General features: G+C 39.7%; 3 protein-coding genes across 3 annotated transcripts in view; 2 read left to right on the top strand and 1 right to left on the bottom strand.

Moving 5' to 3' along the window:
- Positions 1-7,446, top strand: part of LOC103147798 (death-inducer obliterator 1) — a 38,511-nt gene extending 31,065 nt beyond the window's left edge. The window contains exon 18 of the mRNA XM_016678770.1: positions 7,392-7,446. Coding sequence (XP_016534256.1) covers positions 7,392-7,431 — 40 coding nt within the window. The 3' untranslated portion in view covers positions 7,432-7,446. The remainder of the gene's footprint in view (positions 1-7,391) is intronic.
- LOC103147796 (transcription factor-like 5 protein) lies at positions 351-6,233 on the top strand. Its single transcript, XM_007566309.2, has 7 exons — positions 351-512; positions 1,677-2,259; positions 2,370-2,526; positions 2,624-2,777; positions 2,876-3,062; positions 3,994-4,135; positions 5,235-6,233. The coding sequence occupies exons 2-7, from the start codon at positions 1,685-1,687 to the stop codon at positions 5,358-5,360; spliced, it is 1,341 nt and encodes a 446-aa protein (XP_007566371.1). The 5' UTR covers positions 351-512; positions 1,677-1,684; the 3' UTR covers positions 5,361-6,233.
- col9a3 (collagen, type IX, alpha 3) lies at positions 6,149-23,689 on the bottom strand. Its single transcript, XM_007566311.2, has 32 exons — positions 23,285-23,689; positions 22,551-22,610; positions 21,374-21,409; positions 20,009-20,080; positions 19,848-19,901; positions 17,544-17,579; positions 17,195-17,218; positions 17,038-17,091; positions 15,903-15,956; positions 15,737-15,778; positions 15,591-15,647; positions 14,154-14,207; positions 14,013-14,066; positions 13,863-13,916; positions 13,690-13,743; positions 13,517-13,570; positions 12,954-13,007; positions 12,823-12,876; positions 12,688-12,741; positions 12,303-12,347; positions 12,177-12,230; positions 12,008-12,061; positions 11,427-11,480; positions 11,250-11,321; positions 10,765-10,800; positions 10,559-10,603; positions 9,358-9,390; positions 8,601-8,747; positions 8,461-8,515; positions 8,198-8,380; positions 7,046-7,123; positions 6,149-6,959 (listed from the first exon to the last, which is right to left on the bottom strand). The coding sequence occupies exons 1-32, from the start codon at positions 23,345-23,347 to the stop codon at positions 6,775-6,777; spliced, it is 2,025 nt and encodes a 674-aa protein (XP_007566373.1). The 5' UTR covers positions 23,348-23,689; the 3' UTR covers positions 6,149-6,774.
- Positions 23,690-24,660: the final 971 nt, after the last annotated feature.

Genomic DNA, 24,660 nt, shown 5'->3' with positions numbered 1-24,660 from the left:
CCACATTTTCAAATATTTCACTGTTGCCATAATGTTTTCAGTATACTTTACTTGATAAAGCTGGTTTTTGTACATTTGAGTTTATGTTGACTTATAAAAGTGAATGCCAAACTAAACAAAAACTTAACATGTTTTAGATCATTAGGTTTCCTTTAAAGTTCTCCAATACATTTGGGAACATAATTGACGTCGAACATTACTTTTCCGACCATCATTTCAGAAGTTATCTCTGAAGTAAGCAAAAAAGATCTAGCTGCAAGGAACTATTTTACTTTTTTATATGTGCATATATATAAAGCAAACTTTTATAATTAATTAGTTTAGGTATGGGTATTGTGTAGTGTATTCAAAGATGGCGACGGTGTACGTAGCCGAACGTTAGTGTGGTCGTCGCTTAGCTAAAACGCTAATGTAGCATTCACCAGCTAGCTGCTAATTATGGTAAAAAATGCTTAAATGCTGAAGAAACAAAATTCGTCCATTTGGAAAGAAATCCCTCCAACAACCGCCTCGTGAGTAAGAATTATTCATTGATATCGATATATTTAGGTACATTTGTTTAAGAATTTATCAAATAGTTTTTACTCTTAAGGTAGCCGTTTTCCACTGTCTCATCATAAGCAGTCTCTATACGCATTTGTCTGATTTTTAAATAAAAAAAGTAGCTTAATCTATGCCGTGCCGTAGTATGTATGTGGTAATGCACGCACATTTTGTCTCAGTATAAACAATAAACCAATAAAGACTGCGATTTTTTTTCTTTCTTTTAATGAGAGGAAGTTTTGTTTAATTTGATCAACCAGCGGCGTAATGTAGGGCTCCTTAGTACGAAACTTTTAGCTTAACCATTATAAAAGTCAAGTAGCTTAAGAATTTATACTTTTGTTCACATTTTCTTACGCAAACCTCACAATCTTGAATGTTTTACCAGCTATTTAAACAACAAAATAGCACACGATACTTAAGTGAAGACAAAATAGTTTCTAAAGTTCTTTTAAATAAAAAATCTGAAAAGACTGGTGTCTATTTGTACTTTCTTTGAGTTAATATTTTTGAAGAACATCATTTTGCCTCAATTTCTAATAGAATTTAGGTCCTCACTAGCTTAGCATGTCTAGAGTTCAATTTTATTTATTCTTTTGCCTATTCTATGCAAAATAACTCAAGATTAGGACCAAAAGGTTTAACTTTAATCTCATCTGTCCAATTATCCCAATTGCATGAGCCAGCCATCACCTTGTATCACCATGAGGCTAGTGTGGCATGACTAATATGTCTGCATGATTTCCCCAGCCCTGTGCTGTGACTCTGTAGCCCCTCCAGAGTTACTACCTCCCTCTTGGCCGCTTAAGACTCCTCTCACCTGAGCCTCTGAAGCATACACAGGACTGCCGTACTTACTCTAAAATTATATTATAAACTGATGCAGTCTATTTACTAATTTGGTGACATTTTATTTAGGGGAGCCAGAGTAAAGATGAGTTGTTACAGATGCATGCCAGACTTGCAGGTTTTGAAAATGGCATAATTTTACTTCCACTTTATATGAGTACTCTTTAAGAAAATACGCTGGCGTAATGGTTATTTAATTCAAAATGTTTAACAGTGATTAACCTGAAGTGGGTTTTGGCCTCTGAAATAAATCATATTTTTATTTATTTCATTTCTATCTTCAGAGTGAAACATGTCATCCTTTCACCCAGTTTATAAAACTCTTCATACGTCATCTACATCAAGTGAACACACCTCTGATGTCATCGGTTTGATTTGGAGCCAAGGTGTATGCGGGACCCAGAGTCAGGGGCTGACAACTAGCTCAGAGTTTGATCTAACAGAGATGTCAGATTTTGATTACTCTCACCTTCAGCACCTCAACCAGTCGCAAGTGGAGCCTGGGCTTTCAGACGACTCTGATACCAGTCCTTCCTCAGCTGCAGTAGTGGTTCAAAATGCCACCTGTTCTACAGGGATTTCCCCCAACACGTCCAGTCAAGCCATTGACTTGTCAACTTCAACCTCAAATGACGAACACAATCTGGTAATGCCAGGGGAAAAGACTCCTGTGTTTTATGGTGAGGTTCCAAGTTTTGTGCTGGCTAGAATCAGAGGTGAAGAAAGCCCAATCAAGGTGACTGTCAAAGAGGAGTTTTCCAAGAACCGATCCATATCAGCCGCAAGAGTGTGTCTGGAGAAAAGATTCAACAGCATGTGTGCCGACACCACAACGCAGCCGGATAGCCACTCTGCTGTTCTCAGCAAGTTAGTTTCAGTTTTATAGTGTAATCATTTTTTTAGGACGTGTAATGATGTTTGTATTGATATTATTTTTGCATAGTGTGCAGCAACCGTTGTTTTTCTGTTTTCCTCAGTCTTTTGACAGTATTTGAACACTCAGCAGAGGCTCAAGAGGCATCCACACATCCTCAAACACAAAAGTGGGTGAAAGCTGACCGAGCAAATTCTTTTAAGCTCTCTAGCTCTCACGTCGGAGGTGTTTTCGAACCGATAACCAATGTCTTTGGGCAGGTGGGATAGAAATTAACATCACCAATCAGTTTCATAGATTTAGGCAGCACGTTTAATCAAGCTGTTTAATCCTTAATGTTCTCTGCTGCAATTGCAGGTTATTGCACACATGGCTGAGCCCAACATACATCAGGGTTTAATAATGCCCCCCAGTTTTTCATTTAGCTTTCACCCTGAGACCTCTGTGATAAAAACCGTCTACACTGACAACAGCAACCCCAGAGAAGAGCAGGAGTTGATGTTCACTGAAAGTACGAGTCATTACTGTAATTAGAAACTCAGTTAATTTCTTTGTCTACTATACTACACAGCATTTTTCTAAGTCTGATCCCATGGCTGTTTTGCACAGAGGATGTGGTGCCACATGCTGTCTACAGAGGGCATTGCAGCAGCTTGTGCCCTGAACCTCCCAAAGCTGCTAAAACTGCTCCGAAACCATCCAAGAAGTCCAGGAGGGGCGGCTGCAAAAGAGCCCGATCTTCATTGTCACTGACCCAACGCAAGGAGAAACACAACAGCAAAGAGAGGGAGCGCAGGTGAGCCATATCCAACTGTGTTAGTTGAATTTCCACCTCGTATTCTATCTTATAAAGTATTTTCTTTAGATTTAATGTTGGCTGCACACTCAACATCGTTTTCTCTGATATTGCTCACATAATCCACACCTGATGTGGATCATCCAGGTGTGGATTATGTATTCATGGTGTGGATTATGTATTCAACGTCTTGCTGCCTCTTATTCTCCTACTTAACTCCCACTGAAGCTGTGAAGGTGGACACATGGGAAAACATGCGGTGGGTGACCATGTTGCTTTAACGTGACTTTCTATAAATAAAAATTTTACTAAACATTTGTAATGTTTTTGCTTTCATTTTATTTCAGGCATAAACCTAAGATGGCAAATAGTTAATCCAAATATGAAATAATCATTGTTTTCATCTAAACTGAATGTTTTTGGTGGTGCCAGGACTATAGCGCATTAATTTAAATTAATTAATTGGAACGATTTTGACATGTTAAAAATTTTAAAACAATTGCATTTTTTTGGACATACAAAATCTTTCTCTTGGTATACCGGGGGTTAGTTTCTGCTGCAACTGTGGCTCTGTGGGTAGAGTAGTCGTTTTGTGATCAGAAGGTTTTAGGTTTGATTCCAGCTTCCTCCTGCCACATGTCAGTGTGACCCTGGGCAAGGCACTTAATCCCAAGTTAGTAAGACGTGTTGCAGCAGCACAGACATCCGCAACACGAATGTTAGCATCCTCAGTTCACTTTTCAAAAGAACGATTTTTTTTCAAAGAAGTTACATGAATGATCAGGGCTTCTTGAAAGCTGATTGTTGCCATTAACAAAGAACTTGAATAAATTATTTAAAGATAAACATAAGTAGTATGTGAACCTTAGGAAATGACTCGATAGACGTCACAATGCTACTTGATTTACTGTATGTGTCTGGTGACGTACAGGAAGAGGATCCGCTCCTGCTGTGACGAGCTGAACACCATGGTGCCATTCTGTGACTCGAACACAGACAAAGTCACGACGCTGCAGTGGACCACAGCTTATCTAAGATACATCAAAAAAATGTATGGAGACAGCTTCAAGGAGGTAAGCCTGTGTAGAACATCAACTTATAAAGCCATTTTCAGGCCTTCCTTTTGTCTTGAATTGATTTCTGTTTTCAAGATATGCCTGTATGTACACCTGTTTTACTGTAAATAGCTTTTATTTCCTTGCAGTTATGTGCCCTGTGTGCACAATTATGCAGTTTTATTTTTTTTTAGCTTGAAGAAAAGTGACTTCTAAAAACTGGCGGTAGTTTTAGGAGTTGATTTTGAGTCCATCTTCAACTAGACGGTGAAGATTGACTCATCATTTTCTAGCAGAAGATGATGAGTCTTCTCACCTCCACCTTTCTGGCATCTGAGTTGAAGTGGAGCTTTATTTCCTGTTACTGATCCAGCCACAGATCCGTCCATCTGATCCGATTTTCTTCTAATATTTCTTGGCCCAGTTTCACTTTGTATGTCCTAGTCAGTGGTGGTCGGATTTCAATCTGCCTTGATCTTGTTCTCTTGAACCTGAACACTCTGCACTTATCAGGTCTCCATTCAGGTTGCATTTCTGGAACAGCTCTGGAGTAGAATAGATGTCTAGTTGATTCGTGTTTACGTATTTTTTATTAATTTGAACTTTTCAGAGCCAGTTAAGTCTATTTTTTCATGTTTATACAGGTAGGGAAATATCCTACCTGGTTACATATAGTTTTATTGAGTCCCAGGCAGTGCCAACAATGAGGCATCCTGATACGCACTCTGTGTGATGGTGCTTCCAGCAAATGGTCAAGAAAACAGAATCTTCCAGCAGGCTGTGCTTTTTGGTGATGATCAGTATATTTTTGAGCATTACGGAGAACCATTTTTCAGGACCAAAATTACTTTGAAGCGTCTTTAAATCAAAACATGACTGAAGTAAAGGAAAGCAGAAGCTGACAAATTGTGATCGAGTCACAGAATAATTAAGATTGGCTGCCAATTAATAATTATCTCTGTAAATTGTGTGCATTCCCAACTTATAAGATATTATTAATTGTTCAGTTTAGTATTAAAACATAAAACCCCAAAAGTTACGTTCCACTTCTCAAACTTTTTTCTGATGACTGTGGGTAAGCTGAAAATATTTGAAATGAACATTTCTTCTTTTGCAGGAGTTTCAGAAGGTCTTCAATAACGAGAGAGAGAGGTTTTTAAAGTCCAGCCCCACTCCAGGTAAACAACCATCCAACCCAAAGAAAGACAAGACACTGAGCACTTCTCTTGCAGCTGAGCAATGATCTGCTTCACGTTTAATCCACATGTAAGACGGCACTTTAAATTGAGTGAGTAAACCGATGGAGACTGTCGGGCTTAACTGAAAAGTTCATTTTATGTGTTTGAAAAGTTTGATTTAACTCTGCCTTAGAGAGTCGAAAGTTCCCTTTGTCTGATTGAGAGACGCTCAAAGATGGCAGGTGGTTTTCTGCAGTTGCATCGTAAGACCACTAGGTGTCACTTTCGTATCAGAATTCCCAAGACCAGTTCCATTCAGCTGATAAACTTTAAAAACTGTATTTCACACTAGATGAAATAAGATGAAACTTTCTTTTGGAAAATGGAATATGGGAATAGGACTGCTCTCGACCCATTTTGTTTTATTAACGTATCATTTTTATATTTTATTTAAATGTTCCGTTGTGTTACTTTTATAGCTGATGTTCTTAAACTTGCAACTCTCTATATATTGTCTTTTGTATTCATATTTATGCATTTTTATATAGAAACTTGGGACAATAGTGAATTAATGGAGTTATAATGAAGTGTTGGGCTCATTTGATATGTAGAGAAGAGTAATGTTTTACTGAAAAGTGGCTTTATTTGTTCTTACAACATGTCGCTGTAGCATCTTACTGTACATACAACAGTCACCCACAATAATAAATAGTATTTAAAGTAATGTATATTTAATAGTTACAGCACCGGCGGTACACAGTGAATGTGGTCATTGCTGATTGAAAAACCAAAAAATAAAAATAAACTTTTTCTAATTTCTTTATGAATTATACAGGTCTGATTTATGCATCCACAAGTTTTATCCTGTTTATTTTCTTAGCTTTAGTGAATCACCTTCACTTTACAAGTTATATCAAAAAACAAGCTGTAAAAAAAAAAAGTTACTTTTTTTTTTTTTTTTTGCATTTTTCTACACAATTTCTGGGCACCTGGGTAATTGTTATTTTATTACTTTTACAGTACATATACAGCTCCAGCACCTTTGTCCATATTTTACACTGTCAGTTTGTATACTGAGGTAACACCTGTGATTCACACAATAAGCCGTGTCAAATGGGCGTTCACATCAGAGACGGTCACAGTTGTCGCGTTGATGATAATCGAAACAAATGGAGCATCGAAACATTTACAAACTTATACCAGTTGTTATGTGACACTTCTGAGTCACTACAGTTGTTCTCTTGTTTTCTTTTTCTTTCTTTCAAGATGTTACCTGTAATCTTTTGGGTCTCGGTTGCTTTGGTGTTCCTGTCACTCTTGGGATGTTCCTCCATTCACACTTGTAGATGTTACTCCTCTCTTGTGATACATGTATTTAAATAAAGAGGACTTGTTGCGAACGTTCTTTTGTCATTCCTCTCCTCCTCGTGTTAACCTTCCCTCCTAAAAGCGGAGCGATCAGGCTGCAGGAAGTCAGGTTTAATTGTTTTTGGGGTTTGAGGATTTCCCAGCTGGTGACGTTCCCTGGCAGGCTGTTGTATCACAGATCCCTGGAGGACCCTGATGCCCAGTCCTACCTGCCCTGCCAGACTCTCCAGGCTCACCCGGATCTCCAGGAGACCCATCACGGCCATCTTTGACAATCCCACGTACTCCAGGAAGACCTAATGAGGGTGAGAAAAGGTTTCTGAGGTCAGGTGAGTGTTTGAGGCAGTTGTCCATGAGGTGATTTAAAATATCCGCCTTATACCTTGGTGGCCTTGGTCTCCAGGAGGCCCATCAATGGCTTTGCCAACAGGTCCCTTATCACCTGCCTCACCAACATCACCTGTTATTAAAAACAAAACATTTATTTTCAGCTTTGTGACCTCTGAAAAAAAAAAGAAAAACTAATTGGAGGTAGTTATGCTGTATGTAATACCAATTTTTGTCTCAATTCTAATCTCTCTTCAATTCTCCGTCTGGGCTTTCTCCCATTCACTTGGATGTCTCTGGTAGAATTTTAACCCGGCAAGAAATTAACAATTTTGTAGATTTTTTTGCTCTGCTTTAGAATTGTAGTCTGCCTGTAGTTTTAGCAATGGTAGCAGTGAAAGTAAACGAAGTCGTTCAGTCCACATTGACCATGCTTTCTAAACATAATCAACCATCTTGTTTGGCTCGACACTTCTCTCTTCAGGGTGATTATTTACAGCATTGCTAAGCTTCATAGCGCTGAACTCGTACATTATGCAAGTCACAGGTAAACGTCATGAATTGGGTAAAATTCAAAACGTCAACAGAGTCCATGCCTCCAGCGACAATTGTTTAGTCCAGACCTTCTATATGAAGGAATGCATAAAACAAGTGTTGGTTTTTACCAGGTTAAGTAAAAACAGCTTTTGAACTGTTCATTTTGGATTAGTGATACAACAAACAACTTCAACTTTGAATTTCCAGAAAATATGACTGCTTTTTATAGTGTTGATGTCAGGGCCTTTTAAAAATCTTAATATCAGCCTGTTTCATCCATTCCAAAGCAGTTTTGAGGTGTAATAATGTTCCAGCTGGAAATTGAAATTTTTGGAGGTAGTTTTCGGTCTTAAATATTTCACTCAATTTGTTCAATGTGGCAGCACAACTGGCAGTGAAACTATCTGCAGCATGATGCTGCCAACATGCTGCCACTTTGTCATGATGTTCAATAACAGTACAGGAATGGCAAACGTTCTAGCCCATCATAAACGGTCAAGGCAGTTTAACATTATTGGATGCCGATAATGGATGGAACATCTGGATATAAATTTACGGTTAGACAAGACAGCGTTTGATTTATTTGGCCGCATTGATGAGGCATGTTCAGAGGAATCCAGGTGAGGACTCGTTTTGTGCACTTTGTTAGAAACTGTATAATTTCTCATACCTCTGGGACCTGGATCTCCAAGTTCTCCTGGCAGGCCTCTGTATCCTGGCGGTCCACGTGTCCCTGGATGCCCGACTGAACCAGCAACCCCTTGCTTTCCTGGAGGACCTGCAGGGCCAGGCCGGCCCACCATTCCTGGGGCCAGGGGCCTCCGCAGGTTGGCCGCTAGCTGTGCAATCTGGTCTGGATGACGGAGGACACCATAAGGTAAGCTCTGGTAAATGTGTGGATCATGACTGGAGGACAGGTTTAAGGTTTCTCACCATCGATCATGGAACCACACAGCTCCCTGATGTGCTGCTCACTTGCTAGTTTACCCTGAAACACAAGAAGCCATTTATGAAATGTAACCTAAAGTCAGACGATAAAACTAGAGCTTGTTTGTTAAAACAATCCCACTCACAGGTACACCGGTCTTTCCTGCGATTCCTGGCAGACCCTGCTCCCCTTGGAAGCCCATCAGTCCTGGTTTTCCCGGAGGCCCCCTGGCCCCGATCTCGCCTTGTGGACCTGTCACACCTTTAGGCCCCAGTTCACCTCTCTTTCCTGACTGCATTTAGCAAGATTTATCGGTTTAATTGCTCAGTATGTTTTGCAGAAGCAAGTAATCTTTTATCCAAACTCCTAAAAACCTCCCTGAGATTTAATCGCTGACTAAACACCACCAGGAAAACAAACTGGGCCTGTCGAGACAATGCGGGGGTGGGTTCATATGGACTCTTCTTGCCTGATAATTACTCCAAAGAGCACAGCAAACAGTAAGTGAGACTAAGGGAGTGAGGCTCATCAGCGCTGTGTTGCTAATTACACAAATTGTGCTGCAGCTTAGTGCGACTTGTCTTTCCCTCTTGGCGATAGCAGCAAACAGGCCAGTAAAGCTGAAGCTGCAGTGCCTATCTCTAAATAATCCCATTAAACCTGGAATGCGCCGTCATGTGCCGTGACTTTGACGTGCGGGCAGAAACTGCTCAGAGTGAGGCGCCATTTTTAATGTTTGGAGAAGGAACAGACGCAGAGGGAGTTTGGAGCAAACTTGCACTGCTAATTACACCCACACAGCATCTGATGTATGTTTGGCAACACAAACTGTATTTGGAGAGACGCTTTGAAGGGTGAGATTCTGTAAATGTAGGACAGGGGAAATGGATTAATTATCTTACCTCTCCTTTCTGTCCAACTGGACCAAACGGACCCTGAAAGTAGATAAACACCTTAGTTGTCCAAGCATTTAGTTTTAGATCAGTCAGACGAACAAGGCAGATGCATTTCAATGTATTATCAAAAAGTTCATTTATTTCACTTATTTATTTATATCTTTTCAGAGATTTCTGCTAGTTTTGATGATTAGTGGGTTATAGTTGATGAAGCTATCTAAATTATTACATAAAAGGACAATTAAAATAAGGATTTGAATTCAGAAATGCCGTCCTACTATACAAAAGACTTGGTCAGGGCTCCTTATGCTTGAATTACTGCATTGAGTAGGTGATCAGCCTCGTCTCACTGCTGATGATTTAAGGAAGTCCAGGTTGACAATACTCCAAAGCAACCACAAAAATATCATGATCATTGGTAGTTTGGGCAGTGTGGGCTGGTGCTAGGCCTGCTGGAAAATGAAATCAGCATCTCCATAAATCCTGACAGTAGAGGGAAGCAGTAAGTCCTCTGAAATGTCCAAGCAGACTGCTGACCTTGGACTTGATAAAACAGAACGGACCAACATCAGCAGAACACACGGCTCCCCAAATCACCACTGAATGTGAAAGCTTCGCACAGGACTTGACACAACTTGAATCGTTTTCCTCCCTGCTCTTGCTTCAGTCCATGTTCAGTTTATTCTGAAAGTAAGTAAAAGTCCAAACCAACTAACTTTCCTTTGTCCTGAGGCTGAAGTGAATGTAGAAAACCTCCTTAGAAGTCTGTGAATTTCACCCATTAGCTCCTTCTTCTTCTCCCAAACTCTTCTTTTTTCCCTTCAACGTTACTGCTAGGTCATAAAATTAGAAATTTTATTCTTTATTCTCTAGTATCTGAAAATCAAACGAATACTAGAGAAGCTTCAAGGTCTTAATCAGTTTAAATCTTGTAGAAAAGTGTGCAGTTTGTTTTATTTGTTCACTAATTTTATTTAATGTTTATTTTTCTAAAAAGTAAATTAAATAATTTCTTTTATTGTTATCTTTAATTATGCAATTGCTCAAAGTTCAATGGAAAGCTATGATTTATGCTTCAGATAAAAATTTATTGATAAGTTAAGTTGAGAGTTTTATTTTAGTTTTAGCAGAGTTTACTGTAACATACAGCTGATTGGGGCTAAAAAATACATTAATTTCACTAGTTGGATTAGGACAAAATACTCACAGGTTCTCCATTCTCTCCTGGTAAACCATCACTTCCTGCCACGCCCTAAAGAAGGAGAATTTGTTGGTTTAATGCTGTTTAAAGCACCATATGTTCATTAACATGGAAGAACAATAACATGGCCTGTTGTTTGTTGAGAGCTGGGGAGAAAACGCTAAGGAGGAACATTGTAACATGACGATCAGAGAAGGTTTTGGGTGACTTACTATGTCTCCCTTTGCTCCAGAAGCTCCAACTGGACCCTGAAGAGGTGGGAAACAGAGACGGAGTCAATATATAAGAGACATACAGAGAATTTGTTGCTGTGAGAGCGGGAGGGGAGCGAGGTGGGCTGGTTGAGGGGAACCTGGACTGACATAAAGGACGTCTTTGTTCTGTCTTCTGGTTCTGAACAGGAGGCCACCTTGTGTCTCTACGTTCTCCAGCCTGACTTTTAACTGATCGGGAAGAACGACCTGGCTACTACCTCACATGATCACACACGTCTATGTAGTGTTTGTGTGGAGGTAGGTATTGTTTCTAAACTGCCAAATTTCTTCAAACATTTTGATTAACACCAACCAAACAGAACCGCTAGGGATTATCACTTAAGGCTTGTTTAACTTAGTTTCATTTAAATCATTTCAAACAATCTGTTAAAAGAAAATTCAAGGCTTATCCAAGTTGGACCCATTTTACTGCAGGAACTCACTCTGTCACCAAACTCCCCACGGAGTCCTGTCGGCCCTGGAAGGCCTGGGTCGCCCAAGGCTCCTTTGACTCCCTGCAGCAGATTCCACACACACACATACACAGAATCAGTAACTTCACCATAACATATTAATAACTTTAAAAAAAACATGATAATTTGTGATTTCATGTTGCTGACCTGGAAGCCTCTTACTCCCAGAGGCCCAGAATTGCCCACTGGTCCGATTCCTCCCTGTTAGGAAGAGACATAATCATGTGATCCTACTAGACTATTTATGAGGCTATTTCAATTCAGAGAACGGGAAATAAGCAAACTGATGCCGTCGCTTTGAAATATTCATTATGCAGTACAGCCTGTTAGATGTTTTGTTTTATTTGTTTCCTGAAGACTAACTTGAGACAAAAGCTTTTCTGTATAAGCCTTATTAAGTTGTGATTTTTTTCTTTTCATGTCCCTGCATGTATTCCTCCATTTCTAATTAACTCTACTCGGGTACGTTGGTAATTTTTTTTTAAATTGCTTTTGCAGCATGTAAGTACCTGCTGAAGCCAACTGTTTGTTGTTAATCTGATATTTGAGCTTTGGTGCTTCATATTATTTCCATTATAAGCACTTATCAAGCACTCGGACATGCAAACTGGAGTAGAGAGCAGTTTTTTTTAATATGCTGGACAAATATTTAACAGTTTACTCTCATGGTTGTCTTGTTGTCTTAATTCATCATGTTACTATATGACTGGTCAGCAGTTTTAACTTACAGCCACTCCTCTGGGACCTGCTATCCCCCTGTTTCCTGGAACGCCAATTTCACCCTGAAGAGAACAGGTTGTAGACAAGTTAGAAGATCCCTGACAGTGCGCATCTAGAGGTCATGTGACTATGCGGAGCGGTTGACGACCCTCCCAAACAATCCCATCAGATACATACAGGAATACCTGGCTCTCCAGAGGGCCCTTGCTCCCCATTCTTCCCCGGATCACCCTGGGATAAAAAGAAGTGAGGATAAACATCTCATCTTCAAACTTCTGAGTATTTTCTTGTCAAAATACTCACAATTTGTCCTTTTGACCCCTTAGCTCCAGCTTTTCCAGGCAAACCCTTGAAAGGAAAAGAGAGGATGTTAAAACTTACAGCAGCTTTTAATCCGTCAAGAACTCCGGTTCTCAGATAATGATGCGTTTTAGTAGTTTATCTAGAAGTTACAAGTTGCATTTAACAATGCCTTAAAGATTATTCTTAAAGACATCATTGAATGCAACGTACATTCAATGATGAATGTAAGTTGCTACATTTTTTTTAGTAAATATTATTTCAAGTGAGCAAAAAATCGAGTCCTGCTATATATCGGCACAGTTTAGTCAACATAATTACCAAACTCTGGCACTGAATGGAGAATAAAGTGATGAATCAGAGAATAATGAGTTGATTAGGTACTCACAGGAAGTCCATTTGGTCCTTTCTCTCCAACTACCCCATGGCGTCCAGGATCTCCCTGTGGGCAGAAAGAAAAACCTTCTGACCTCTCGGGTCTCGGCTTATGCAGAATATTCCCGGATGAGGAGGTCCAGCTCACCTTCTCGCCATCCAACCCCGGCGTTCCATCTTTCCCATCTCGTCCAGGTATGCCCTGTAAAAATCAGCAGATATGACCCTCAGATATCAAAACGTGCATCACACATTCAATTTCTCCTAATGTGAACTTACAGGCTCCCCTTTGGGTCCTGCTCCTCCCACTGCTCCTTTGGGGCCAATTTTACCCTGATGAAAGATGCATAACATGGACATTATTAACTAGAAGGAATATGTCTTATTTAAATGTTGATCTGCTGAATAAACTGAGCTGAAGCAGAAAATGTTGTTGAAGAGAGCAAATAATTTAAAATATATTAGTAGAGAATGCATACATTGAAGAATAATAGCACATTAGACTAATCTGATCAGTACATATTCAGATGTATTATAAGAACATTTCTACTTTTAAAATGGTGCTTTAGTATAATTTCGTAGGTTTAAAGCTCCATAAATGTGTTTAAAAGTGTTTCAAACTTTGTAATATTTAATATTAGGAATTAAAAACTGTTATGGTAGAAATTACATGGTAAAAAAAGAGCTGAATGTTTTCATATGTGAATGGTTGAAACAGCACAAAGATTGCAGAAGGACAAAAAAGAACATGATCTAACTGATAGTTTAAGTGCTTTGCAGCATCAACACAATGATTGTGTGTCATATAGATGAAAAATTAAACTCCTTGTATCTCGACTTACAATCTCTCCTTTAGGTCCCTTGAACCCCTGCGGCCCCTTTTCCCCAACGTCGCCCTGCAGACATCAGATGAAACACACCCAGCTGTGCTTTGACCAGCCATCCATTCTCACTGTGAACTACCAACAAACACAGTCACTGTGATAAAAAATGAAGCAAACTAGGAGTGACTCACTGTCTTTCCGATGATTCCAGCTACGCCAGGTTTGCCTCTGAAACCCGGGAAGCCCTGGAGACAAACAGAGGGAGCTGAAGTCAAACAAAGCCACCAGACCTGTCTGATTCTTGTTGAGGGGCTAAAAGGGAAAATGAGGCAGGAAGGAGCGATCCTGCTTTAATGATGCTTACTCTGTCCCCTGCAGGTCCCATTGAGCCTTGCAGACCCCTCAGACCACGAGGGCCCTGAAACACACCATGAATGAACCATGAAAACAGGCATTGAAGATTAAATAGTTGATCAAATTTGGTATAATTTCCAGTAATGAGACAAATTCCCACCTGCAGACCAACAGTTCCTGGAACACCCGGCTGTCCCGGTGGACCTGGATCCCCCTGGAGACGACAGCCGACACTTAAAACCACCGTCAGGTAAGTCTCATAAATAACAGCTGATTTATTTGTCTCACATGTTCAGTTCACCTTCTCTCCGTTTTTTCCGGGCTCGCCTTTGTCTCCTTTGTGTCCAGTGTGTCCCTGTGTGGTGAAGCATGAATAGGAAGAAGCAGGTTAGTTGACTTGGGGTGTTTAAATCCAAACAGCTAGAAATAAATTGTTGGAGCAGTTCATACACAGCAAACTTTCAGCCATTGTATGCAATACAAAATAAAAGCAATCAGAGTCCTACATAAAGCGGGAGATTGGGAATATGCAATTTCATTATTTTTTAAATGTACTGAAATTATGCGACCTTGTAAAATTCAAAACTGTACAATTTATGTTCAAAGAAAGAAACCGTCAACTTCCACACTACTCAAAAAATGTGTTGACACAAAGAGGGCGATTATAATTTAAAGGTCCTTATTATGCTTCCTTGTGCAGGTTGGGTAGATAGAAACAAAGCATGTTCTTTACATTTTTTGCACAAAATTGTTCTTGGACAATAAGATTCTATTTTGCGCAGATCCGCCTATTTTTAGCTCCTTTCAGAATGAGCTGTTTTAGGGCCTCTTGTCACTTTAAATCCGAAGAATCTGCTGCTGGCCACGCCCCCCAAATCAGCATTTACACTCGCACATGAAAATGGCCAACTGTTCATCTTTGAAAAGCAGAAGTTGAGCCTCCTGCACAAAAAAGAAGGAAGCAGCAAGAGGTTTCTGCATGCCAAGTCCACAACAAAACACTTCCCTTTTCCAGCAGCCGTTATGCAGCAGTAAAACCAGCTGACCAAACATTTTGAAGCTCTGCTTGGGTTGCTAGGTAATGCACTGGGCTTCACTGGGGCTGCTAGGTGACGCATTGGCCTCAGCTGGGGTTGCTAGGTGAGCTAGGTGAGTACCTGCTGATTTGTGACGTTACATTCTGGCGGTTTTTGAAACGGGTCATTTTCCAGACACCAAAAAAACATAAACTTATAGACAACAATTGAGTTGGTAGGTTTTTTTAAGCACCTTGGCTGCTTTTAGAAGCAGTGGAAACACAAATGGAAGTATGAAAACGTTCAAAAAGAGTTTTCATATATCTGTATGTGGGATAACTATGGACTAAATTATGGGCTCAAACAAAAAAATACAAATATAAACCAGCTTAGAAAACTGTGCAAAAATGAACTGATTGGAGCATAAGTTGTATAGGATGGGTGTCCCAAAGGCCAAAATTACTATTGTTGATGTTAATAATGTGCATTAATTGTACAATGATGGGAATGTGACGTTTATGCGTCATTTAATGTGGAAATACTTTCAGAGTTTATCTGGTTTATGGCTGAGAAGGGCAGAAAATAATAGCATCTTCTATCTTCTACCCGCTTCTTTTTGCAAAATGTGTCAAATTGCATATCAATTGGCATTACTATTTGTCTTGCTCCTGTTTTTACTTTTTATTGTCTATTTGAAATAAATGATTAAATGAACTGTTTACCTTAAATCCTGGCATCCCGGGCGGGCCGGGGGGACCAGGAGGACAGATAGCAGGACACTGAAGATGACAGAGACATGATGCATTCTCAGTTTGAAAAACCCATATTCAGATGACAGAGTTTGAGGTGTGCAGTGCAGACATATTACCAGAAGGTCACCGTTAAGATCTTGAAGAGAGCCAGGAAGCCCCTGATGGAGGGAAAAATGCACAGATCACATCTGTTTCATTTCTGGCATCGCTGTATTGTTTGGTTCCCATTTAGCCGCCAGCTGGAAGCAGCAGCAGATATGATGTGATGATAATTGCACTTACCGGGGGTCCATCAGGGCCAGGAGGTCCTGGAAGTCCTGGAAGACCCTCTGGACCCTAACAGATTATAAAGGCACGTTTTCAGCAGCTCTGATTAAAACATTAAAGTCCTGAGTCTTTATGTTCAACCTGATCTAATCTCACTTTGGTGCAAAGCTTAAGGTCCATCTCTAAAATAAATCTTACAGTAACGTTGGGTAGTTTGACACAATAAAGACGATTTACAGTGCCTTGCAAAAGTATTCAAACCGTACCATTGCAGCTGTAGATGAATATTTAGGACAAGACAGAAATAAATATCGATTATTAATATCAGCACTGTTTTATTTATTGAACAGATACCGATATGTTAAAAGATGACTAATATTAACCGATACCAATGCTATAATATGCATCTACCAAGACTCAAGTCCTTTAGCACATTTCCTGTCTAGAGGCCTGTTCATTTTCTTTCTCTGTCTCTGCTGTTGTGAAGTTAAAGACTAAAAGTTGTCCTGTCTGATTCTTCAACCTAAGCTGTGAATCTCTGCAGCTCCTCCAGAGTTACCAAGAAGTTCTGCTTGACGCTCTTCTCGCTCTTGCTGTCAGCTTAGGTGGACAGACATGTTTTAGCTGGCTTGTAGTTGTGCCATAGTTTGTTTTTAAGGAGACTGATTGATATGTTTAAAGCTTTGGATGACTTAATCCTGTTTTAAACTTCTCCTCAACTTGATGTGTTTCTTTGCCTTCATGAAGCTGATTATTGATTAATGCTCCCTAACAAATCTCTAACACTTTCACAGAATAGATATCTTTATACAGACGTTGGACTCTACTTACTTATCTCATTCCTGCTTAGAGGCATCAGATTAATGGGGGCTGAATATATATGCATATCACACCTCAGATTTCTATTTACAAAAAACTCTGTAAGCGATGTACCCTCTTCCATCCTTTTCACACTTGTCTATGTTGATCTATCACATAAAATCCAATTATAACGTATTGATCATGTGAAAAAGGTCAGATTTATACATTTTTAAAGCACTGTAATGATCACTTTCCTGTACCTTTATACTGAAAATAGCCTCTTGTTTAATACGAAGCTCAATTGTGACCTTGTGAAACATCCTTAACCCTAAATATGAGACGGACTCACTGCTGCTCCCTGGGGTCCGACTCCGCCCGGCAACCCATTGGTCCCAGGTAATCCCTACAAACAAAAGTGTTTGTGATGAAGGCATCAGAGTCCAACAAACACAAGCTCCCAGGGTGCAATCAGAAAAGAGATTGTTTCAAAGGAAATGTTCACTCACTGGGGCTCCTGGTCTCCCCCTGCCCTACGGAAGACACAAGAAGACAAATTAAGTCACACCAAGAACCAGGATTTTACTGATAAAAACAACATCCATTATATGGTTTTTACCCTGCAGCTAAAGTGTTCTGAATTTCAGTGGGTTTTTTTTTTTTTTTGCTATAAATTAGATGTCAGCTTCAGATACTGAAAGGGAAGCAGCAGCATCCGTGTCCTCTTCATCTGGTGGTGCGTTTAGAGCTGATTTTCACAGCATGAACATATCCAGTGTTTCACTGAAGCAGATTCATTCAGGATTACTCGAAGAGAAACATCTGCTGTATGTGTGAAGTGTGTGTGTGATTGCTTACAGGAGGTCCAGGTGGCCCCGGAGGTCCAGCTTCACCCTGTAGCCAACGAGAGAAAATCACCGACAAATCCAGGTGGTTTACAGTAAAAACTGCAGGAATTAGCACCATTAGTGCTCATATGAAGCAGTGAATGGTCTGGTGCAGCTTATATGTGTAATATTCTGACTAAACATTTAGTATTGTTTACTCTGTTGATTCTTAAAATCTAAAATTGTTAGTGATTTTCTGCACAACACTGATAACTAAAGGAATGAAGCCTTTCCAGGAGGCTGTTGGACTTGGATCCAGTTACGTTTGGTTGAGTTCATTTATTCTCTTCCAAAAAAACAAAAACAATGTTAATATCAGGATTTGTGCTTGATTTTAGAGTAGCTTTATAAATATTGATTTTTTTTTCTCACTCCTTCAAGACAAGTCATCCTCTTAAAACATGACACATTTTTAGCCATTCAGCAGTAGATAGACATGCTGGTGTGATCTGGGAGATCGTCCTGCTGAATAATCTGAGGAAATTTGAACTTATGGTCACAAACTGATGGCTGGATTTTCTCCTGCAGGGTTTCCTGATGTCTGGTACGAAGCAGACCTCCATGTCGTCCAGATCCAAAGCAGCCCAGCGCGCTACAGTCGTCACATTTAACTGTAGGTATGTTGTTCTTTTCCTGAAGTGCTTTGTGTTTTCTAATTGTTGAATCATGAGCACTGATTTTTACTGAAGCAGTTGAGGCCTGTGGTGCTGTAGACGTTGATCTGGATCAGTGGTTGAAGCTCTCATTTTGGTCGACTGCTCACTCCAGGAACAATCTGTCCCATTGCTCTCCATTTTGGATAATGGTTCTCATAGTGGTTCACTTTAAAAACTAAAGCTTTAGAGATGGCTTTACAATCCTTTCCAGACATATACATGTCAATGACTTTGTTTCCCATCTGCTCTTGAATTTGTGTAGTTTGAGACATGATATGTTGCTCTTTGAGATTTCTGGCCTACTTCATGCTGTCAAACTCTTTCTGTTTAGGTGGCAAACATTCTGACTTTGTGTGGCTTGTGAAACTGAATTGCAGGAAATGTGCTTAAAATAATCAGTTTTTAGTTTAACCAGGGGAAAGGATTCATTTTGACATCGGGCCAGGTCGGTTCAGATACTTTTTTTTTTTTCCCCCTTTTTTCTTTTTTTTGCCATTTTAGGCGTTTAAGTTTTGCCCAAAAAAACAAACAAAGAAGAAATATGTAAAGAAGCAAATACTTTTTCATAGCACTTTCCATAAATGTACATAGACTATGTATGAGTTGTCACAAAATAATAATTTTAGGTGAAAAACGATGGGATTACTGAAATACAAGTTTGTTAGCTGTATCCTAGCTTAGCTTGAGGTCAACACAGCCCACTTAAATGTGTGAAAAGGTTTTCAAAAAGCTATTATTGTCACCGTAGTGTGTTAAAAAAATAATGGTGGTAGAAATAGTCAAATGAACTCATCACTTGCTGGAGCAGCTGCTCATCACACTTTCTAGTTCCTGTTGATTTTAACATTTCCTCTACAATTAGGTTTAGAAATGTAAAAACTGCTTGGTTCGACTTATTAACATATTACCAGCTTAATTTCCAATAACTTGCCTTATTTTGAAGGCCTTTCTGTTCTTTATTTTAAATGAAAACTTAAAACAAATGTTCACCAATTTTTATTTTGTATCTAATTCTCATAAATCTGTGTTGCATCTAAACTTTGCGTCACCCTTAATCAGTCAGAGCCGGCCGTCACAGTGTGGTTATCTGTGTAATTAGTGAAGTGAGTTAAAGCTGGCTTCCTCATTAAGTCTGCTAATTAGCTGGGAGGGGGCAGTAAGTCACTGATTCTCTGTTATTTCATAAATCTGATGCATTGTGAAAACTATAAGTCTTGTTAAATTACAGGATGTTGTCTTAATGACCATTCAGAGTTTATGGGTTTCCTTTAGAAAAGCAATTCATATCTTCTACTGTTTTTTCTTTTTCTTTTTCTTTTTTTTTTGCGAGAAATGGGTCAGATTCCAGGCCGGATTAGGGAGAAGCAGAAAATTTTACCTCATCCTGATCCCTCATTAAAAATATTCCCAACCAAGAAGTTGAGCCAATTAGACAAATTTAAGTTGACAGAGAGCAGAGGCCTGTTGAAGCCTGTGGGTTTAACAGAACCAGAACAACCTGCATGGTCCTGATGGATCAGGACCCTGATGGATGCTGACTTCAGCTGGTTGACACAGGAAAGGGTAAAATCTTCTACTTGCATCCTAAAACATGCGAGAGGTTCAGAAGATGCACTCACTGCTTCCCCTGGGGGTCCGTCTCTGCCGGCAGGACCATCAGGACCGGTCAAGCCCTAGAGATGAATAGCAGCATCATTACTCGTTCCTCTTTTTAGACAACCTGACCAACCTGCAGCTTTCTTGTGTAATTCTGTAAGACTTGAGGATTTTGGACCCTTACATCAATTCCTGGGAGTCCTGGCAGACCTGGTTTTCCTGGTCCTCCTGGTATTCCTGCTTTCCCTTTTGGGCCCTGCAAACGATCCAGGAGAAATTTAATAAAGTCTTTTCCAGGCAGATTAATGTGTATGTTCAAAACGCAAACAAATAAAGTATTTCTGTGTGCACCTGAATAATCCTCAGAAGTGCTTTTTGTCACTTTGTTTTAGTTTACTTATGCAACATAGGCAGAATTGAGAGATGAACAAAAAAGAGATAAAAAAGCTTCTTGGTCTTTCTGCATGGAGTTTGCATGTTCTGCCCTGCGATGGACTTTGACCTGTCCAGGTTGGACCCGCCTGTCTTAATGGCTTCTTAATGGCTGCTGGAAACTGGCACCAGCCCCTTGTGACCTTACAACAACAAGCGGATCTAGACAACGGATGATATTTACAAATGCTTAAACCATCTGTGGTAGAAACGGTTTCAAACAGCGACATCAGTCAGTTTTTTGAGTTTTACAAATGCTATCCAGTTTTTCAGAGTAGTTTTACTACTACTGTACTTTTAACTTCTACTTGTCTGGTAACATTTTTAAGTATTGCGACTCAGGTACTGCTTCAAGCTGGTCCTTCACCTCCAGTAACTTCACTCAGTGACAAACAAAGATGCTTTAACCAAAAACGCACCATTTCATGTCAAAGTGGGGTTTCTTGTTTCTACACAAGCTTCATTGTTCTACTTTTATTTCCTATTTAATAAGCCTCTGCTACTTGGAGGTCAGGTAAATGATGTATATCGTCGTTATTCTGACATACCGACGTCATAGTTATTGGTTCAGGTGCTTTATGTTGTGGAAAAGTGAGCTTAGGAAACGTGTGTTTCCTCGACTTGAATTTGTTCCTTTGTAATAATTTGTTCTTTATTTTAGTTTGTATTATACCAAATCATTGTAGCATTGGATGCTATTAGCAAACACTCAGTACTTCTGCAACCTTTTTGCCAAATATGTTTTTTTAATCTTGCATGTTTTGATAACTTTTTACTTTTACTTGAGCAAAATATATTAAATAGTTTTTTGACTGTCACCTCACCTTCGAGTTTATTGTTAGCGCAATAAATCACATAATAAATTTGTTCTCTGTCATAATAAATAACAATATAATTGGCCCTCCTTAACGTAATCTCCTGGAGAAATGGAAACTTTTCTTTGTATTTCAAATCAATAACTTTTTTGTATTTTATAATAGGAAAATCTGAGAATAAAAAGGCTTAAAATAGTTTTTAAAAATGATTTTAACTTATTGCAATGGGACATGAAAATGTCACATTTCTAAATAAAACCTCTTGTGTCCTTCCTGTTTGTCATGATGACTGGATTACTTACAGCTTTCCCTGGCAACCCAGGAGGTCCTGGTTTCCCCTGACAACCAGAAAAAAAAAAAAGGTAAGTTAGATTTCTTACACAGCATTTTCAGTGTTAAACAAAATGACTTCCTCTCAGGTGTGCAGCTTTCCGGCGGTTGGCTGCGTCTTAATCATGCATAACCCAAGCTAAGAGCATCAGCTGCTGCACTGTTCAGTGTTTAACTTCTCTGCCAGCGGAGAACAAACGGCTCCAAGCAGAAGCGCCGCGGACTGGTCACATGTTCAGGCCCTCGGTGCGGTCTGAAGACCGTGCGGGGAGGAGGTGCGAGCTGAAACCCTAGATGCTCTCACAGGGCTGGGGAATGTATGAATGGGTCGTCTGTGTGCCCAAAGTTTACCGGAGACGTAAAAATATTCAGAGCTAAAACGGGATGAAATGTTCTGATATCGGTGACGTTTAAAAAAGCAAACGGTTCTTCTGTGTTAAACAAAACTGAGAATTCATAGGTAAAAACACAATGGAGGCAAAATCACATAAAAATGCATGGGAAAATAAAGATTAAGGATGAGTATTTTAGTGTATTTCACTAAGATGATGCAATAAAATGAAATTATTTAACCAGGATTCACAGTTGCTAAGTAAGAACAATAAACCCAGACACACCTTTAAGCCCTGCCTACCCAAATCCAACAGGTAATCATTTAATAAACGCAGGCGGAGTAGCGGGAGGAGTCAGACTGATGAAACGTTTCATTTTTTTTTAGACATTTTACTCCATTTATGCACAAGCAAGAAAAAGAAAAGCAACTGGAATCTAAAATTAAAAATGCACCCTGAGAAAATGTTCTAATTTGTAGGCAGATGGAGGCGACTGATAACGAAGAGGGGCTAAATCCAAACTTCTGCAGTCGTGATACAACATACAAAATAAATAACTAAGCATTGGTCATTGAGGTTTGTTAAAAATAATTACAAGTGTGAGGGCAGTTAGCCAGTTTGAGGCATAGAGAGAACGGCAAATATACCTTCGCTTGTGCCACCGAATCACAAATAATGTAAGAACCGCAGAGTCTTTCTGAGGCAGAAGTTTGTTTTTCCAATAGTTTAATGAGAGCCAGTTAGTCTGATCAGTACTGGTTTACAGTCCAGGTTCCAGACAAACTCCAGCAGCACATCTAGTATCTGGTCAACTCACATCAGTGCCGTCCTTTCCTGCTTGTCCTGGTGGTCCTGGCGGTCCTTGGGGGCCAGGCCTCTGCAAGATAAAACAAAATAAAGCTGGAAGCTTGTGCCTGAAAACAAAGTCTAGATATGATATAGGCAAATGTTATCATGTCAGAACTCTCAACAAGACAGGTTTGATTCAAATCCAGGAATATAGAATCAAATAAATCCCAAAACACCGTGAAAACGATTCAGAGAATTCAAATAGATCATGCTTTAAACCTCCTGTGTTAATAGTATTCTACATTAAAATATCAGTGTTTCTTTTGCTCAGATTATTGAATAAATGGGCCTCTTTGAAGACTTTGCAGAACTGAGCTGCTGTATGAACAGAGGCTGCATTGTGTGCACTGATCTCCAGTCTGCACATTCCACAGGTCCAGGGGAAACGTTTACCTCCGACTGCGGCAGCTGCCGAGCCACCGGTTCACATTTGCTCATCAAATGAACAGATTCATGGTTTAAAACGGCAAAAATGCGCATACACGGAACACAGAACAGAATTGTAGCTCTGTACTTTCATTGAGACTTTTCTGAATTTGAATTTAACTGAATGCAGAAAGTGCAGGTAAACACATAATCGTTACAAGAAAGCAGAAATGCAAAAAATAAGGCCTTTGAGTAATCATCCTCACGACACGAGGAAACCATCACCACACTGAGTTACACAGCAGGTGTGTGCAGCAGCTGCCTGACCAGCCTTACCTGGGCTGAGGACGACAGCAGCTGGCAGAGGAAGAGCACCCAAAGAGCAGAGAACACCGTCATCGTCCACGCTTGTCCTCACAGGCCAGCGTTTAATGGAAAAGAGGTCAAATCCTCCGGACTCTTCTCCTCCCCCCCAACAGCGGAGCCTTCCTTCACCTGACGGCGCGCAGCTCCTGAATGGCTTTCTCTTTGCTCCCAGATAAACCCGAGCCTCCAGCTCCGGCTGTCCGCACACAGAGGAGGGGGACCCCCAGCTTGGACTCCCAAGAAAGTGGGCTGAGCTAAAAAAAAATGTTAAAAAACATCAACTGACCAATCAGAAAGTGGCCAAAAACAAACGGAATGAGGCCGTTTCATTTTGTCTGCTTTCAACCACAAACGTCAAGCTACTTTGTCTGGATTTCCGAGTGACAGAGCAACAAGGCGAAATTCATAACATGAAGGGAAATCATTTATTTTAAATTATTTACAAACAATAATCTGATACCCACAGTAGAACATGCTGCCATTTAGAAGTCGAGTAAAAAAGTAGAGTATGCATGCTTAAGTTAGTGAACATCAAAGTGGAAAGAGATTAAGCAAAAAGTTCATGTCAGGAACAACCTGACCTGATCAAAATAAGAAAACTGTTCACCTTTAAAAACTCTAAATCTCTGAATCAATCTGGCTTTCCCATCATTTTCTCTTAGGTATTCACTGTCCTGACCTCCTGATGGAAAAGAATGTCCTTGAAGAGCTGCATAAGTAAGACTTTAATTTTGTAAAAGATCCTGAAGGGATTGGAAAAAAAAATACTGGTTTGAATGAAAATCCATTAACATGTTTTGAGCCGTAGGACGGATGCACAGTTGGCTGGAGTCTTTCATGACTCCGTATTCATGAGTGGGTTCTCTCTGGGTACTCCAGCTTCCTCCATGATCATGACTGTTTGGTTCATTTTCTCTCTAAACTGTCCTTAGGTAAGAGTAAATGTGCGTCGTTGTTTGTCCTGTGATAGATTGTTGACCTGCCTTAATACTATTCTCACTCTTGTTTCTTCCTTTAGCTAAACTTTGTACCTGGTTATGATTCACAAGCACAGATAAGTTCTGAGTTTTGTATCTATGGAGAAAAGGAGATTATACTGCAAACAAAATTCAGTAATATAGATGGGAGTTTACAGTAAGGTTGGCATAACACAATATAATAACCACATAACTAACTTAAGAGTATTCTCATGATTTCTGCAGTTTGATTAATATGAGTTTCCTGTATAAACTGAAGACAAAAAAAGAACAGCATTAAACTTAACTTGAGCAAGATAACTACAAGTGATATTTTTTTGACTTTTGCATCAAACTCCAGTCATTTTAGGTAATTAACTTTCAACACAT

Source organism: Poecilia formosa, unplaced genomic scaffold (assembly GCF_000485575.1).
Source record: "Poecilia formosa unplaced genomic scaffold, Poecilia_formosa-5.1.2 Scaffold190, whole genome shotgun sequence".
In the NCBI taxonomy this organism is placed as follows: Eukaryota; Metazoa; Chordata; class Actinopteri; order Cyprinodontiformes; family Poeciliidae; genus Poecilia; species Poecilia formosa.
This window is presented reverse-complemented; position numbering and strand designations above follow the sequence as displayed.